Source organism: Aquarana catesbeiana, linkage group LG06 (assembly GCF_042186555.1).
Source record: "Aquarana catesbeiana isolate 2022-GZ linkage group LG06, ASM4218655v1, whole genome shotgun sequence".
In the NCBI taxonomy this organism is placed as follows: domain Eukaryota; kingdom Metazoa; phylum Chordata; class Amphibia; order Anura; family Ranidae; genus Aquarana; species Aquarana catesbeiana.
The window spans coordinates 368386075-368401369 of NC_133329.1; the positions used below are offsets into that span (position 1 = coordinate 368386075).

General features: G+C 42.9%; 1 protein-coding gene across 2 annotated transcripts in view; it reads right to left on the reverse strand.

The window, feature by feature from the left end:
• Positions 1 to 305: 305 nt before the first annotated feature.
• Positions 306 to 15295, reverse strand: part of LOC141147097 (protein mono-ADP-ribosyltransferase PARP15-like) — a 95255-nt gene continuing 80265 nt past the window's right edge. For both annotated transcript variants that reach the window (XM_073634197.1, XM_073634196.1), the window contains 2 exons: positions 11251 to 11425; positions 306 to 955 (listed from right to left, as the gene is read on the reverse strand). In XM_073634197.1, the coding sequence (XP_073490298.1) occupies positions 663 to 955; positions 11251 to 11425 (468 nt within the window). In that variant the 3' untranslated portion in view covers positions 306 to 662. The remainder of the gene's footprint in view (positions 956 to 11250; positions 11426 to 15295) is intronic.

Genomic DNA, 15295 nt, shown 5'->3' on the forward strand with positions numbered 1-15295 from the left:
TTTTTTGTCGGAATGTCTAATCAATGTCCGACCGTGTGTACAGGGCATTTCAAGTGCACTTGTAGTGCAAAGTGGATTTGCCTTTCGTAAATAACCCCCATAGTGTGTACCAGGCTTTAAGCCCCGTACACACGATCAGAATATCGTACAAAAAATAGTTTTTGAAGTGATCATACGATAATTTGATCATTAGTACACAGCTGTTGTCCAAAATTTTCCAAAGGGACAAAGACGTACAATCTGTTATCGTACGAGAAAGATTTTCAACTTTGGTTTAATCAGTACAGTTTTCGTCAAAAAATACAATACAAATACATGATATCACTTCCGAATTTTTATTCTGTTGTACGAGAATTTTCGTACTTTAGTAACTTAATCATTTTCGATATGAAGTCTAGCAGGCAAAAAAAAAAACGGACGATCATTCGTATGATAATCTCATTGTGTGTACTAGGTTTAAGATTGTATTTTTTAGTAGATTTTTACCATCATTGGGCACACCTTTTTTTTCCTACTTTTAGTTTGTGTTTTTATCTGGATTTTATCAGTTGTCCTCATTGTATTAGTGAAGTCCTTCCATAAAGTCAGGGCCTTCTAGGAGATCCTATATCAGCCTGGTGTAATATTGTTGGCAGTTTCCTTTGGCAATGTTCTAGGAATCACTAGCAGGATTTGAAAGTGATCAGGTATTCGGGGTAGGCGTAGTCATCATGGAACACCACAAAGAACGTTGTTGCTCCTATATTATCTACCACAGAATCATAGCGGTCACCGGTGGGGTCGTTACTGAGGTGGGGAGGCTCTTTTAACTGGTAGGTTCCTTGACAATATTTTCCAGTTATCACTGCAGCTTGGTAAACATACTTGTGCCCATTGCTGTCAGGAGTAGAATATCTGTTGCTACAAGAGTAATTTGACTGCACAGCGAAGTATGTGCCGTATCCTTTGGATGTTCCTGTAAGATCAATGTAAAATAAACTGGTTACACCACCAGCTACTATGAAATATATGTGCTATATACAGTACTTTTAAATGTATCTAAACCTAGGAAGAAAAAATGAAATATTGCAGCTTACCAGTTCTTAGATTTGGTGTCTGTATTCATTTTCTTATCCTTTCATTATTTTCACCAGGTAATCCTACCAGTAACAAACTTCCTGTCCTAGGGTGACAACACTCACCATACTGTATCTGTGGAGGAGCAGCATTGCCACCCTAGTGCAAGAAGTGTGTTAGGACAACAGAGCACCTCCCCTCTCCCTATCTTTATAACATAGAAAGATTTATGGACTTGACTCCTCCATGCTCCTTTGTATGCACAGAGCTGAAGAAACTATTTAATTCATTTGCCTTCTCTTTGTCCCCAGTCATCCACTCTAGATTATTTTGTAAAGGGCCTACATGCTCAGACCTGACCTTTTTACTATTAAAATATTTGAACAATTTTTGGGGGTTTGTCCCATCTTTTGCAATCTGTCATTCGTTTTTGGATTTTTGCGTCTTTTATTTGCCTTTTACATATTCTGTTATATTCTTTGAAACATTTAAACAATGATATTCCTTCATTTTTATATTTTTTAAAAGCTCTTTTCTTATTATTTATAGCTTTGGCCGTGAGCCACATAGGTTTTATTTTTAACCTTTTAAACTTATTGCCCATGGGAATATACGTTGCAGTGAGTTCACATAAAGTCACGTTGAAGAATTCCCATTTCTGTTCTGTGTTCATCAATGCCAATATTCCATCCCATTCTAAGTCTTGGAGAGCAGTCCTCATTCTTGAAAAATGTGCTCTCCAGTAACGTGCACGAGAGCAGAGGCTCTCTCGGCTCTCACTATCCTCGTCGGGTCAGAATCAGCGGCGGGAGCCATTGGCTTCTGCAGCTGTCAATCACAACCAGTGAGGAGGGTGTTCTGTTCAGAGGTGAACTGGGCAGTGAGATAACACTGCAGAATGCACAAGATGGTGCTGGCTTTCTGGCTATTTTTTGCATATATTGAACAGATATAACAAAATGCATTCAATGGTATATTTAAAAGAGGGAGCAAAAAACAATACTTCATTGTCAGGCTTTACTTTATGAAACGTAACCACTTGTTACCCTTAGCACATATCCATAAATCTTTGGGTAGCGATGGTTATACCAGGCCCATGGCTGCAGACCCCAATATCTTTTTTTTCAGCTGTCGATGCTGAATAATGTAGAAGTGATCCTAGTGGCTAAATAGCAGATGGATCGCTTTTACATGTGGTGGAAGGTGGTCTCCCCTCCAGCCGCCTTTCTGGGCTCTCCAGTTCCACTGGGGGGTCCAGGACTGAAGTTCCCTGATTATCTCTATGGTCTAAGAAACTGGAAGTGACGAGGATTTTGTCACTTCCTGTTTCCCTGTTATCGACTTGTGAAAGCTTCCTAAAAATGTGCATATAAAAAACCACTGTGCATACACAAAAATTGCAACACCCGGCATTTTATTCTCCAGGACCTCTGCTTAAAAAAAACTATATAAATGTTTGAGGCTGCAGATATTAATTTAGTGTGAACAACCTTAAAGTAAAGGTATTACACTGATCCAGACACAGGCAGACCTGGAAAAAATGTATTTTATCTTGTTATTATCTTGCTGAAAGTCACATTTTTTGGGACAGATTACCTTTTAACAGCCCATTCACACAGGGGCAACACGACTTCCAGCGCGACTATGGGAGGCTACTTGGATACGACTTGAGTATGAATCACAGCGCGACTTCAAACACGGCTTGAAGTCGCCTCCAGGACAGGGAGCTGAACATACCAGGCTCTTAAGTCTGGTATGGATGTTAAGGGGAACCCCCTATGCCGAAAAAACGGCGTGGGGGTCCCCCCGGAATCCACACCAGACCCATATCTGAGCACGCAGCCCGGCCGGTCAGGAAAGGGGGTGGGGACGAGCAAGCGACCCCCCCTCCTGAACCGTACCAGGCCGCATGCCCTCAACATGGGGGGATGGGTGCTTTGGGGAAGGGGGGCGCCCTTCAATAAGTGGGCCCCCAGATCCCGGCCCCCCACCCTATGTGAATGAGTATGGGGTACATCTTACCCCTACCCATTCACCTGGGGGAAAAAAAGTGTCAATAAAAAAACACATTAGACAGGTTTTTAAAGTAATTATGCAATTATTATTAGGCAGCTCCGGGGGTCTTCTTCCAACTTCTGGGGTCTCTTCCGACTTCTCCGCTCTCTCTGGCCTCTTCTCCGCTCTCTCTGGCCTTTTCTCCCGGTGTCCGGTTCTTCTCCCGCTCTCCGGTTCTTCTGCCGGGCTCCTCCGCTATCTTCTGCTCTTTTGCCACTCTTTTGCTTCGTCATCGTCGTCTTCCCTCTTCTCTTCTTCCGATGTTGACACGACGCTCTCTCCCGCTTTAATGCCATGTATGCAGTGCACAACGACTTATATAGGCATAGGGCGTGGTCACCGGGTGATGTCAACCGGTGGCCTTGCCCCTTATGATGTCACAGTCCCATCATGCCCCGGAGAACGGAAGAAGAACCGGACACCGGGAGAAGAGGCCGGAGAGAGCGGAGAAGAGACCGGAGAGAGCGGAGAAGTCAGAAGAGAGCCCCGAAGTTGGAAGAAGATCCCCAGAGCTGCCTAATAAATTCCTTTAAAAACCTATGTAATGTATTTTTTTATTGACACTTTTTTTCCCCCAGCTGAATGGGTAGGGGTACGATGTACCCCATACTCATTCACATAGGGTGGGGGGCCGGGATCTGGGGGGCTCCCAGATTCCGATAAGCCCCCCGCCCGCAGACCCTGACAACCAACGGCCAGGGTTGTCAGGAAGAGGCCCTTGTCCTCATCAACATGGGGACAAGGTGCTTTGGGGTGAGGGGGGCCACAGGGCGCCCCCCTTCCCCAAAGCACCCACCCCCCCATGTTGAGGGCATGCAGCCTGGTACGGTTCAGGAGGGGGGGCACTCGCTCATCCCCACCCCCTTTCCTGACCGGCCGGGCTGCGTGCTCGGATAAGGGTCTTGTATGGATTTTGGGGTGATCCCCACGCCATTTTTTCGGCATAGGGGTTCTTCTAAAATTCATACCAGACCTAAGGGCCTGGTATGCTCTTGGAGGGGAACCCATGCCAGTTTTTTATTTAAAATTTGGCGTCGTGTTCCCCTTCATAATTCATACCAAACACATGTCAGTATTGCTTGTTGCTCATTGGGAAAGGAAAAAACACATTTTTCCTTTCCCGATGAGCGAGCCAGCTGGCATATCGCGGTCGCTCTTCCTGGGTAAATTCTTTTCTTTTTCCTGTAAAGTTGTCTCACTATGAAAGAGCATCCGACTTGGAGGCGACTTCCATTGAAATCAATGGGTACAAGTCGCCTAGAAGTCGGATTTAAGTAGTACAGGAACCTTTTCTGAAGTCGGAGCAACTGTAGTAGTGTACATTAAGACGGATCCATTCACTTACATAGATTTTTTCATGTAGCGCGACTTGAGGCGACTTGGGGGCGACTTGAAGTCGGATCCAAAGTTGCCCCTGTATGAATGGGCTCTAAGTGAACAGTTATTGATTTTTTCGTTATTATTTATATTTTTTATTATTATTACAGTGTTTGCTTATAATTATTATTGCATGCTTGCTCTTCCATATTTTTGCTATGGCATTGAATATTTACAGTATCTCCTCTCACATTTGTGTAAATATTTTATTATATCTTTTCATGTGACAACACTGAAGAAATTACACTTTGCTACAATGTAAAGGAGTGAGTGGACAGCTTGTTTAACAGTGTAAATTTGCTATCCCTTCAAAATAGCTATACTCATTAATGTCTAAACCGCTAGCAACAAAAGTGAGTACACCCCTAAGTGAAAACGTCCAAATTGGGCCCAATTAGCCATTTTCCCTTCTCTGTGTCATGTGACTCGATAGTGTTACAAGGTCTCAGATGTGAATGGGGAGCAGGTGTGTTAAATTTTGTGTTATCGCTCTCACTCTCTCATACTGGTCCCTGGAAGTTCAACATGGCACCTCATCGCAACAAAGAACCCTGAGGATCTGAAAAAAAATTGTTGCTCTACATAAAGATGGCCTAGGCTATAAGAAGATTGCCAAGACCCTGAAACGGAGCTTCAGCACGAAGGCCAAGACCATACAGCGGTTTAACAGGACAGGTTCCACTCAGAACAGGCCTCGCCATGGTTGACCAAAGAAGTTATATCCAAAGCGTCACATCCAAAATTTGTCTTTGGGAAATAGACATATGAGTGCTGCCAGCATTGCTGCAGAGGTTGAAGGGATAGGGGGTCAGCCTGTCAGTGCATAGACCATACACCGCACACTGCATCAAATTGATCTGCATGGCTGTCTTCCCAGAAGAAAGCCTCTTCTAAAGATGATTTACAAGAAAGCCCACAAACAGTTTACTGAAGACAAGCAGACTAAGGACATGGATTACTGGAACCATGTCCTGTGGTCTGATGAGACCAAGATAAACTTATTTGGTTCAGATGGTGTCAAGCGTGTTTGGCGGAAACCAGGTGAAGAGTACAAAGACAAGTGTGTCTTGCCTACAGTCAAGCATGGTGGTGGGAGTGTCATGGTCTGGGGCTGCAGGAGTGCTTCCGGCACTGTGAGCTACAGTTCATTGAGGGAACTATGAATGCCAACATGTACTGTGACATACTGAAGCAGAGCATGATCCCCTCTCTTCGGAGACTGGGCCGCAGGACAGTATTCCAACATGATAACGACCCCAAACACACCTCCAAGATGACCACTGCCTTGCTAAAGAAGCTGAGGGTAAAGGTGATGGACTGGCCAAGCATGACTCCAGACCTAAACCCTATTGAGCATCTGTAGGGCATCTTCAAACGAAAGGTGGAGGAGCGCAAGGTCTTTAACATCCACCAGCTCCGTAATTTCGTCATGGAGGAGTGGAAGAGGGCTCAAGTGGCAACCTGTGACGCTCTGGTGAACTCCATACCCAAGAGGGTTAAGGCAGTGATGGAAAATAATGGTGGCCACACAAAATATTGACGCATTAGGCCCAATTTGGACATTTTCACGTAGGGGTGTACTTACTTTTGTTGCCAGCGGTTTAGACATTGATGGCTGTGTGTTGAGTTATTTTGAAGGGACAGCAAATTTACACTGTTATACAAGCTGTACACTCACTACTTTACATTGTAGCAAAGTGTAATTTCTTCAGTGTTGTCACATGAAAAGATATGATAAAATATTTACAAAAATGTGAGGGGTGTACTCACTTTTGTGAGATACTGTACGTGTAAAGCATTTACTACAGTCAGTGTAGATTATCCACTACTATAGCCTTTCTTTTTAAAGCATATATCCAATGTAAAAAAAAAAATGTCAAAAAAATGGGAAAGGATTAGAACTCCCATAAGTTTAAACAGCTCCATTTGAGTGAGTTTAGCCTCTTTGTCCTTATGACAATGGTTTCACTAGACAAGAACTAAAGGAAAATCTCCAAACAGCAACACAGACAAAAATAAAAATACTTATTGTTAGTTTATAAAGGAAAGGCTTCTGTTAGGTATTTATTGCCATATGTGTCCCTCCTGCAGAGTTTCCCTCACTTTCTGTCTAGGTAAACCATTGTGAACATGACAGTAGGTGAAGGGACATTCCTATTAGGCTAGGTTCACAGTTATGTGGTGTGGGAATCGCAGCGATCTGTGAACACTTCCCACACCGCATGCATATCGCACTGCCCCTGTGATCTGCTGTGAGTATCAATACAAAGTTAACAACAACCCGAACGAAGGACACAAATGCAGGACGCAAACGCAACGCGTTTGCCTGCACAGGATTGCAGTGTACAAAATGACCATGCGGTCTGGTTGCTGTGCGGCTCAAAAAAGTGCATACACTTCTAGGGGGTAATGCGGTGCGATTTGAGCCTATTCAAAATTAATGGCCTCAAATTGCACCACACTGAATCTTGTGAATTGAATGAGAATGTGGTGCGGTTGCTGTACAATTGATTAGACATGAGGTTCATAGTGTGAACTGAGCCTAATGAAGCCGTACCTAGCAGTTGAAACCTGACAGGGGTTTTAATCCTTCAAAATAGCAGTTTAATATCCCTTTCATGACTAAGCCTATTTTTGACATTTGGTGTTTACAAGTTAAAATCCGAATTTTTTGCTAGAAAATTACTTAGAGCCCCCAAACATTATATATATATATATATATATATTTTAGCAGAGAATCTAAAGAATAAAATGGCGATTATTGGAATATTTTATGTCACACGGTATTTGTGCAGCGGTGCTTTAAACGCAACTTTTTGGGAAAAGGTACACTTTCATGAATTTAAAAAAAAAACAAACAGTAAAATTAGCCCAATTTTTTGGTATAATGTGAAAGATGATGTTATGCCAAATAAATAGATACCAAACATGTCACACTTTATAATTGCACGCACTCGTGGAATGGCGACAAAATACGGTACCTAAAAATCTCCATAGGCGACGCTTTAAATTTTTTTTTACGGTTAGCAGGTTAGAGTTACAGAGGAGGTCTAGTGCTAGAATTATTGATCTCGCTCCGACAATCGCGGCGATACCTCACATGTGTGATTTGAACACCGTTTACATATGTGGGCGCAACTTCCGTATGCGTTTTCTTTGCTGCGCGAGCTCGCGGGGACGGGGGCGCTTTAATTTTTTTTTTCTTATTTATTTTATTTTTATATGAATAAATTGTGTTTTTAAAAAAAAAAAAAAAATGTGATCACTTTTATTGCTGTCACAAGGAATGTAAACATCCCTTGTGACAGTAATATGTCCCTCCTTTGCACTTCAAAGTATTCAGATCGCCGTTTTCTGCGATTCTGAATACTGTGTATTTTTTTAAAACCGGCGCCATTGGCAGCCGAGTAAATGGGAAGTGACATCATACGATTAGGAGGCTGGACAGATCCAGTCCGTCCCCAGCCGCTGGAGGCAGCCGATTGGTCATCGGGCCTCCCGATCGAACGGGAGGCCCGGTAAGAGCGGCGGGAGGGGGGTGTCCCCTCCCGCTCCCCCGGTATAACAGCCGAGTGGCTGTTAGCTGCATCGGTTGTTATACCTAGATAGCCGATTGCCGGCTCTAAAAAACAGTACCGGGATGATGCCTGCAGCTGCGGGCATTATCCCGATTATCCCGGTATAACTCTGGAAAGCCGAGTACGCAGATCTGCGTACGCTCGCGGGAAGGGGTTAACAAGTACAACTGTTGGGATAAGCTACAAGCTATTAACCTCATACAGAATGTTTTAATGGATCAAAGTAAAGACTTGCATTGCAGGATGAAGCCATAAAGCACAACCACTGGGCTCCACTGCAAAGTAGGAAACAGATCCTGCATTTGTAATCAGCAAATATGGATGATGTACATACACTATATTACCAAAAGTATTGGGACATCTGCCTTTACACGCACATGAACTTTAATGGCATCCCAGTCTTAGTCCATAGGGCAACATTGAGTTGGCCCACCCTTCGCAGATATAACAGCTTCAACTCTTCTGGGAAGGCTGTCCACAAGGTTTAGGAGTGTGTCTTTGGGAATGTTTGACCATTCTTCCAGAAGTGCATTTGTGAGGTCAGACACTGATGTGGACGAGAAGGCCTGGCTCGCAGTCTCAGCTTTAATTAATCCCAAAGGTGTTCTATCGGGTTGAGGTCAGGACTCTGTGCAGGCCAGTCAAGTTCCTCCACCCCAAACTCGCTCATCCATGTCTTTATGGACCTTGCTTTGTGCACTGACCCAAATCATTTGGAGGAGGGGGGATTATGGTGTGGGGTTGTTTTTCAGGTGTTGGGCTTGGCCCCTTAGTTCCAGTGAAGGAAACTCTTAAGCATACCAAGACATTTTGGACAATTTCATGATCCCAACTTTGTGGGAACAGTTTGGGGATGGCCCCTTCTTGTTCCAACATGACTGCGCACCAGTGCACAAAGCAAGGTCCATAAAGACATGGAGAGTTTGGGGTGGAGGAAATTGACTGGCCTGCACAGAGTCCCAATCTCAACCCGATAGAACACCTTTGTAATGAATTTGAGCGGAGCAGGAAAAACCAGGCCTTCTCATCCACATCAGTGCCTGACCTCACAAATGCCCTCAGGAACAATGGTCAAACATTCCCATAGACACACTCCTAAACCTTATGGACAGCCTTCCTAGAAGTTGAAGTTGTTATAGCTGCAAAGGGTGGGCCAACTCAATATTGAACCCTACGGACCAAGACTGGGATAAAAGTTCATGTGTGTGAAGGCAGGCGTCCCAATACTTTGTACTTATATACACTATATTATCAAAACGAAACACGCGCTATGGTGGCCTGACTCACTGGCCAGTAGGATTGTGCAGGAGGCCAGGCAAGCAAGAATATTTATTTCCCCTGTCAGCTCTGCTCCTTCTGCCTTTGTCTCCTTTGAAATCACAATAAAACCACCAGCTTCATTTTCTGCCCAATTATTGTGACCTGCTGTGTAGCATTCGGCCCCTTTCACAGGGGTGGACCAATCACTTTTTTAGGTGGACCTGATCGGACCATTCATTGCCCTCTATCCGTTAACACCCAGTGACCTACAATCTGATCCTATCTGCTAAAAAAAATACGGATAGGGATTGGATTGGATGACAGTCAAATGTAAACACACAGGCAGTCCGTTTACATCCGTCTGCCCATAGAGGACAGCGGGCTGTGTCTGTGTTTGCTCTGCATAAGCAAAGTGGACATGGACAAGCCATCCGCCCGCTCAGCAGAAATCAACAGACAGGTTTCTCGCTGAGCAGGCAGATCCTAGCAGAGTTCTCCCAATGTGAAAGTGGCCTTCTTCTTGCTGCACATCTACCTTCCCTTTGCTCATCTATGGTCTAATTCAGTCCTGTTGACTCCATTCTGCCCTTCATATCCACAATGTGCTCCTTCCGTCTTCCGTTTCCTGCTTTCCATACATGACCTGGATCCTCTGACACTGTGTCACCTTTTCTTTTTGCTTTGTATTTCACAGGTTCCGCTCTCTTTCTATGATCACCCCAAATCCATCTCATGGTTTTCATAACAGAACCCAGCAGACTTCAGTCAGTTATGTGTGTGAGCTGCGCACATGCAGGAGGAACAGGAACATTCAAGCAAGGAGAATAGAAGCCTCCCTACAATTACTGCCCTTGTCTTACTCATCTTGCTGACTTTGTCAGTCTGCATCCATAGTTCTATTCGGGACCAGGCATATTGCAGTGGAGCATGTCTTAGATTTGCAGGACTGTCCTAGGCTTTAACCAAAATCCCAGTGTCCCGTGGGTCCAGGACATGTCCCACTGCTGGTTTCTGGAATTCTTGGTCGAGCACCTGACTGCGAATGCTTGCTGGCAACGTTAGCAAGATGGGCGAGGGCAGCAAGTGTGTACGTACATAACTGACCAAGTAAGTCTGCTGGGCTCTGTTATGAAAATCATGAGATGAGAGTTGGGAGATCTGAGGAGGAGAATGGAACCTGTGGAATAAAGAGCAAAGGAAAAAGATCCTTTGACACAGTGTCAGAACATCCAGGTCATGGGTGGGGGGCAGAAGGCAGTAGAAGCACATTTTGGATATGAAGGGAGGAAAGAAGTCATTGGGACTGAATTGAACCATAGAGGAGCAGAGAGGAAGTAGATGTGCAGTGAGAGAAATGCTACACAGCAGATGGCAATAAGTGGAGGAAAAATTAAAGTGAATGGGAATCCTCGCCAATCCATTTGGTTTAAAATAGAAATGAAAGGCAAAACATTTGTGTATAGATATAAACAAACAAACAAACATTATAAATACCTTTTTCCCCTTTGTTATAAGTGATCACTTTTCCTCTCTGCTGCAAAAGAGCTAGGGGAGGAGAAACAGTAGCACACTGAACCTCCCAGTGAAGGGCTGTGCAGGGACTGGGTGTCAGGACAAGTCTGATCATCTCCCAGCTGGAGAACTGACCATGATGTGTTCTCTTGCTTAGTGTGGTCAATTTCTAATAGGAAAGAAAGGGGACTGGCAGGAACACAAGGGATTTCACACAAGGGAAGCGATACAAAGAGAACAGGATCATTTTCATACATGTACATGGTATAGCAGGCAAATATCAGGAATGTGAAATGTTGCGTTTCCATATTCTTTAAGTTGGTGGGTTTTCATTGTAGTTTAGAAGGAGAAAATGGCAGGAGGATCAGTTGGGTGGTACGCTTCTGTGTCTCATCTGAAATGATTGTCTTACCGTGCACTCCACTGTAACTGCGATTGAAGCCTCCTTGGTTAATGTTTTTGATGCTGCCAAATGCTGTACCATGGTAAAGATGATGTATATTGCGCCTTCCTAGATTTTTTCGATCCACGGCCATTTTGTTAATCCAGAAGCTTTGCCACAGTTTCATGTGCTGAATCCTTACAATCTGCAAACAGAGACAAAAAAGTTTTTTTTTCTCTTTTTTAGGATTTCTTATTTGATTAAGAGTTCCCATTCTCATAAGCAATGAAAGAAGAATTCTATGCTGCAGTTTTCTTGTGTTATCACTGGAGACACAGAACATAAACTGCTAGAAACAGGCAGCCCCGTATAAGTTTATTTAGGTCCCGCCACCCTCCTAGCACATGTGATTAGACACTCAATTGTGGAAAGCAGAATGCACAATGAAGAAGGATCCCTGATGCCTTCCTTGCTCTCACTCTTGGTCTGCAGGTAAGTTGTTCTGTACACTACTAATCAGCAAATTGGTTTAACCACTTTAATACTGTACCTTCCTATAGCCGAAAGATGGCTACAGCGTGGCTCTTTCATTCTCAGGGCATGCATTGGGCTTGCTCTATCATCCTTGTGTCCTTCAGACACAGCTAATCACAGATCGAGGTAAAGAGCCAATTACACCAGCCCCTTACCATGTGATCAGCTGTGTCCAATCACAGCTGATCACATGTAAACAGACTTGCAGGTTATCGGCAGGCTTTTCCTTGCAAACTGTGTTTATGTGAGGAAAGGATTGCCGATATATGGCAAGTCTGTCAGTAAATTGTTTACACTGACAATCAGTGCCTTGATTATCAGTGCAGCCTATCTGTGCCGCCCCATCAGTGAAGAAGAAAAATTACTTATTTGCAAAATTTTATAACAGAAAATAAGAAAAACTTTTTTTTTCAAAATGTTCGGTCTTTTTTCGTTTGTTTAGCAAAAAATAAAAATCCCAGTGGTGATTAAATACCACCAAAAGAAAGCTATCTGTCTCCAAAAAAATGACGTGACAGCACTGAAAGCTGAAAATTGGTCTGGGCAGGAAGGGAGTGAAAGTGTTCAGTATGGAAGTGGTTAAAAAATCACTCATAGATATTAATTTTGTATTATTCTCCTGAATATATGCTTTGAAAATTGTCCAGAATGCATATTCATACAATTTAGAAACCTAATTTGTCTGGATTTCTAGTTTATGCAGTTTTTTGCAAGTCAGACATTTTAACATGCAAATATTCAGGAGAATTAAAACGTTTATAGACAATCCTTGTTAAAGGAAGGAAGGAAAAGGAGTGGAGGGGAGGGGAAATAGTGGGAGGGGAGGAGAAGGGATGGAAAGGGGGGAAAAAGGGATAAAGGGGAGGGGGGGAGAAGAGGAAGGAGGGGGGTGTTGGCTAGAAAGGCAAACTTGCACTGTGGTATATAGTGCTGGAAACATCTAGTAGCCCATTTGCTTGCATCCTATTACCAACTTATATCTGGGACATCCAGTCACCTTCTGCGACTATATATAATTATTTGTGACCGCTGTGCCTTTTTTCGTACACCTTAGTAATCCTTCATTGCTACCTATATGACGGTTTTGTGGCTACCATGGGCTACTAGATGTTTCTAGCACTATATACCACAGTGCAAGTTTCCAGTTCATATCCCTGGTGGGCATTTACCCCGCCCCTCCCTCCATCCTTTCCTCTGCTTACATTCAATTATTATATTACTATTATCATGGTAAGTATATGGAACTTCTGATACTGTTAAACTATTATATTTATGAGGTCCCTGCAACCAGAGCTCATTAGCACTCATTAGCCATCAGATTTATTACCTAATACCTACCTTTATTATTAAAACACATTGCTTCTTACTAGATTATTCCTCATTTATGTGCCTTTCTAGCCAACACCCCCTTCCTTCCTCTTCTTCCCCCCCACTCCCCCCCCCCTTGGTTCTCCCCCCTCCCCTTTATCCCTTTTTCCTCCCTCCCCTCCCTTCTCCTCCCCTCCCACTATTTCCCCTCCACTTTTTTTCCTTCCTTCCCTGCCCCTTTTCCCTTACCAGTCTTTCTCCTCCCCTCAATCCTATCTTCTCTCTCTCCCCCCCCTCTTTCTTTTCTTTTTCTCTTCCCCTCCCACCTCTTTTTCTCCCTTCTTTCTCCCCCCCTCCCCATTCTGTCATTTTGTTCTCCCTTTCCACCCTATCCCCCCCCTTTTTCCTTTTCCCCTCCCTTTTTTGCCAATTGACCTATTGCTTGTCCAGGATTTATCCGTCCTCAGGCTATCTTTATATATTAACTCTGCTTATTACATTACCAGTATATACAAAATACACCTTTCTTATTATGTTGCACACGTCCCCATAGTGGACGAATACTTCCTGGGCCCCTCCCGACTAGGACTGGTATATTTGGGTTCCCATCTTTGCCTGTCCAAATTCGCAGTGTTTATCGATTTGTATTGACATTTTTGGTTTATTTCTTGCATTCATGTATTATCTGTTATTTTTATTCAATGTCTTATGTTTCAGTTCCATGCTCCTGAAGAAGCGCTAGGCGCGCAACATGTTGCGCTGTAAATGTTAACATCTATCAACGACATAGCTCTTCATTAAATTTAATACTCTTATGATGGAATGATGATTGCCTCATCCTTGAATTGTCTGTTATTTCATTGAGCTATGTATGGTCTGTATTGTTGTAACCATTCTCATAGACTGATTTTTGTACAGATTTTTGGATCTGTTTTTCCCTTTTAACAATGTTTTCTATATTTAATAAATTTTAGTTTTTAACAGTATAACACTTGTTATCGTGCCTAAAAAGTCCAAGCCCACACATCTCTTTCCTATTCTATCTAATCATAGGACGTGGCACAGAATACTCCATAAGTATCCCCAGTACCAGTCTGCGTCGATACTAAATTTCTGTAAGTCTCTAAGTCTATTCACACGGTAGCCAACCACTCAGTATTTTTTTTTAAACATCTGAAAAAATTAACCTGTCCCTTGCCCATTCTGAACTTCACTAAATAGCTTGAGCCTTTGGCAAATCCTTCACATCTGACTTTGCCTGCATCCCCACCATGCGCTTTGGTTTCTTCTGCCAGCCCCAACATGACATAGGGACTAAGTCTACATTTCCACTATTGCGACTCCAAATTTGCGCGTTTTAGAGTGCATGACCCTACAACGTCGGATGAGCTTGAAGTCCATCTTGGTATCGGTATTGCTGTGATTATCTGCGGAGATCGATCAATTGCTGAGGGTCCTGGATATATACATACCAAGGCTTGACTTGACCTGTGGGGGTCTTTATATGAGGTGAGAGGCTGGGGGAAATGAGTGGCGCACCACAGATGGTGATATCTATTGGATGAAGTAGATTTCGTTCGATCATACTGCACCTTGCACTTGGAGATCTGTCTCTTTTTTGGACTTTGATTACACTACCAGCACTTTTAGAACACCCTTGCACTTTATTGCTTTATTTGAACTTTATTAGAAATACCTGTTATTATGAATGTTTAATATTATATATCATATTGAAGATTTATTGCACTTGATTATTCAGCACATCATTTTTAGCATGGTTTTGGAAGCATTCATCGTTTATTTGTGTATATTATTATTATGAATGTTTATTATTGTTTTACTATATTGTAGATTATCAGCACGTGATCAATTTAGCACATCACCATTAGCATGGTCCTGGAAGTGTTAAGTGTGTTTATCACACTTATTTTTGTTGATTTATTTATTATTTATTTTTAGTTAGCGCCACGTACCTCTATACTTATTTATTTTTTCTGTGTGGGAACGCTTTTATATGTTGGCACCTTCTCTCACCCTCATTTTGTTTATCTGAGTGAGTCTAGGTTTTGCGCATTAGTATTTTTCCTTTCATAATCTCCTTTGAGTATATGTAATTATTTATTTCATTTATATCATTTCACGTTTTGTGTAAGGTATATATACTGGCATCCCATGTTGATAAAAAAAGTGTAAAATGGCATCTCACAGCTTATAACTGGTAAAATCAGAATAA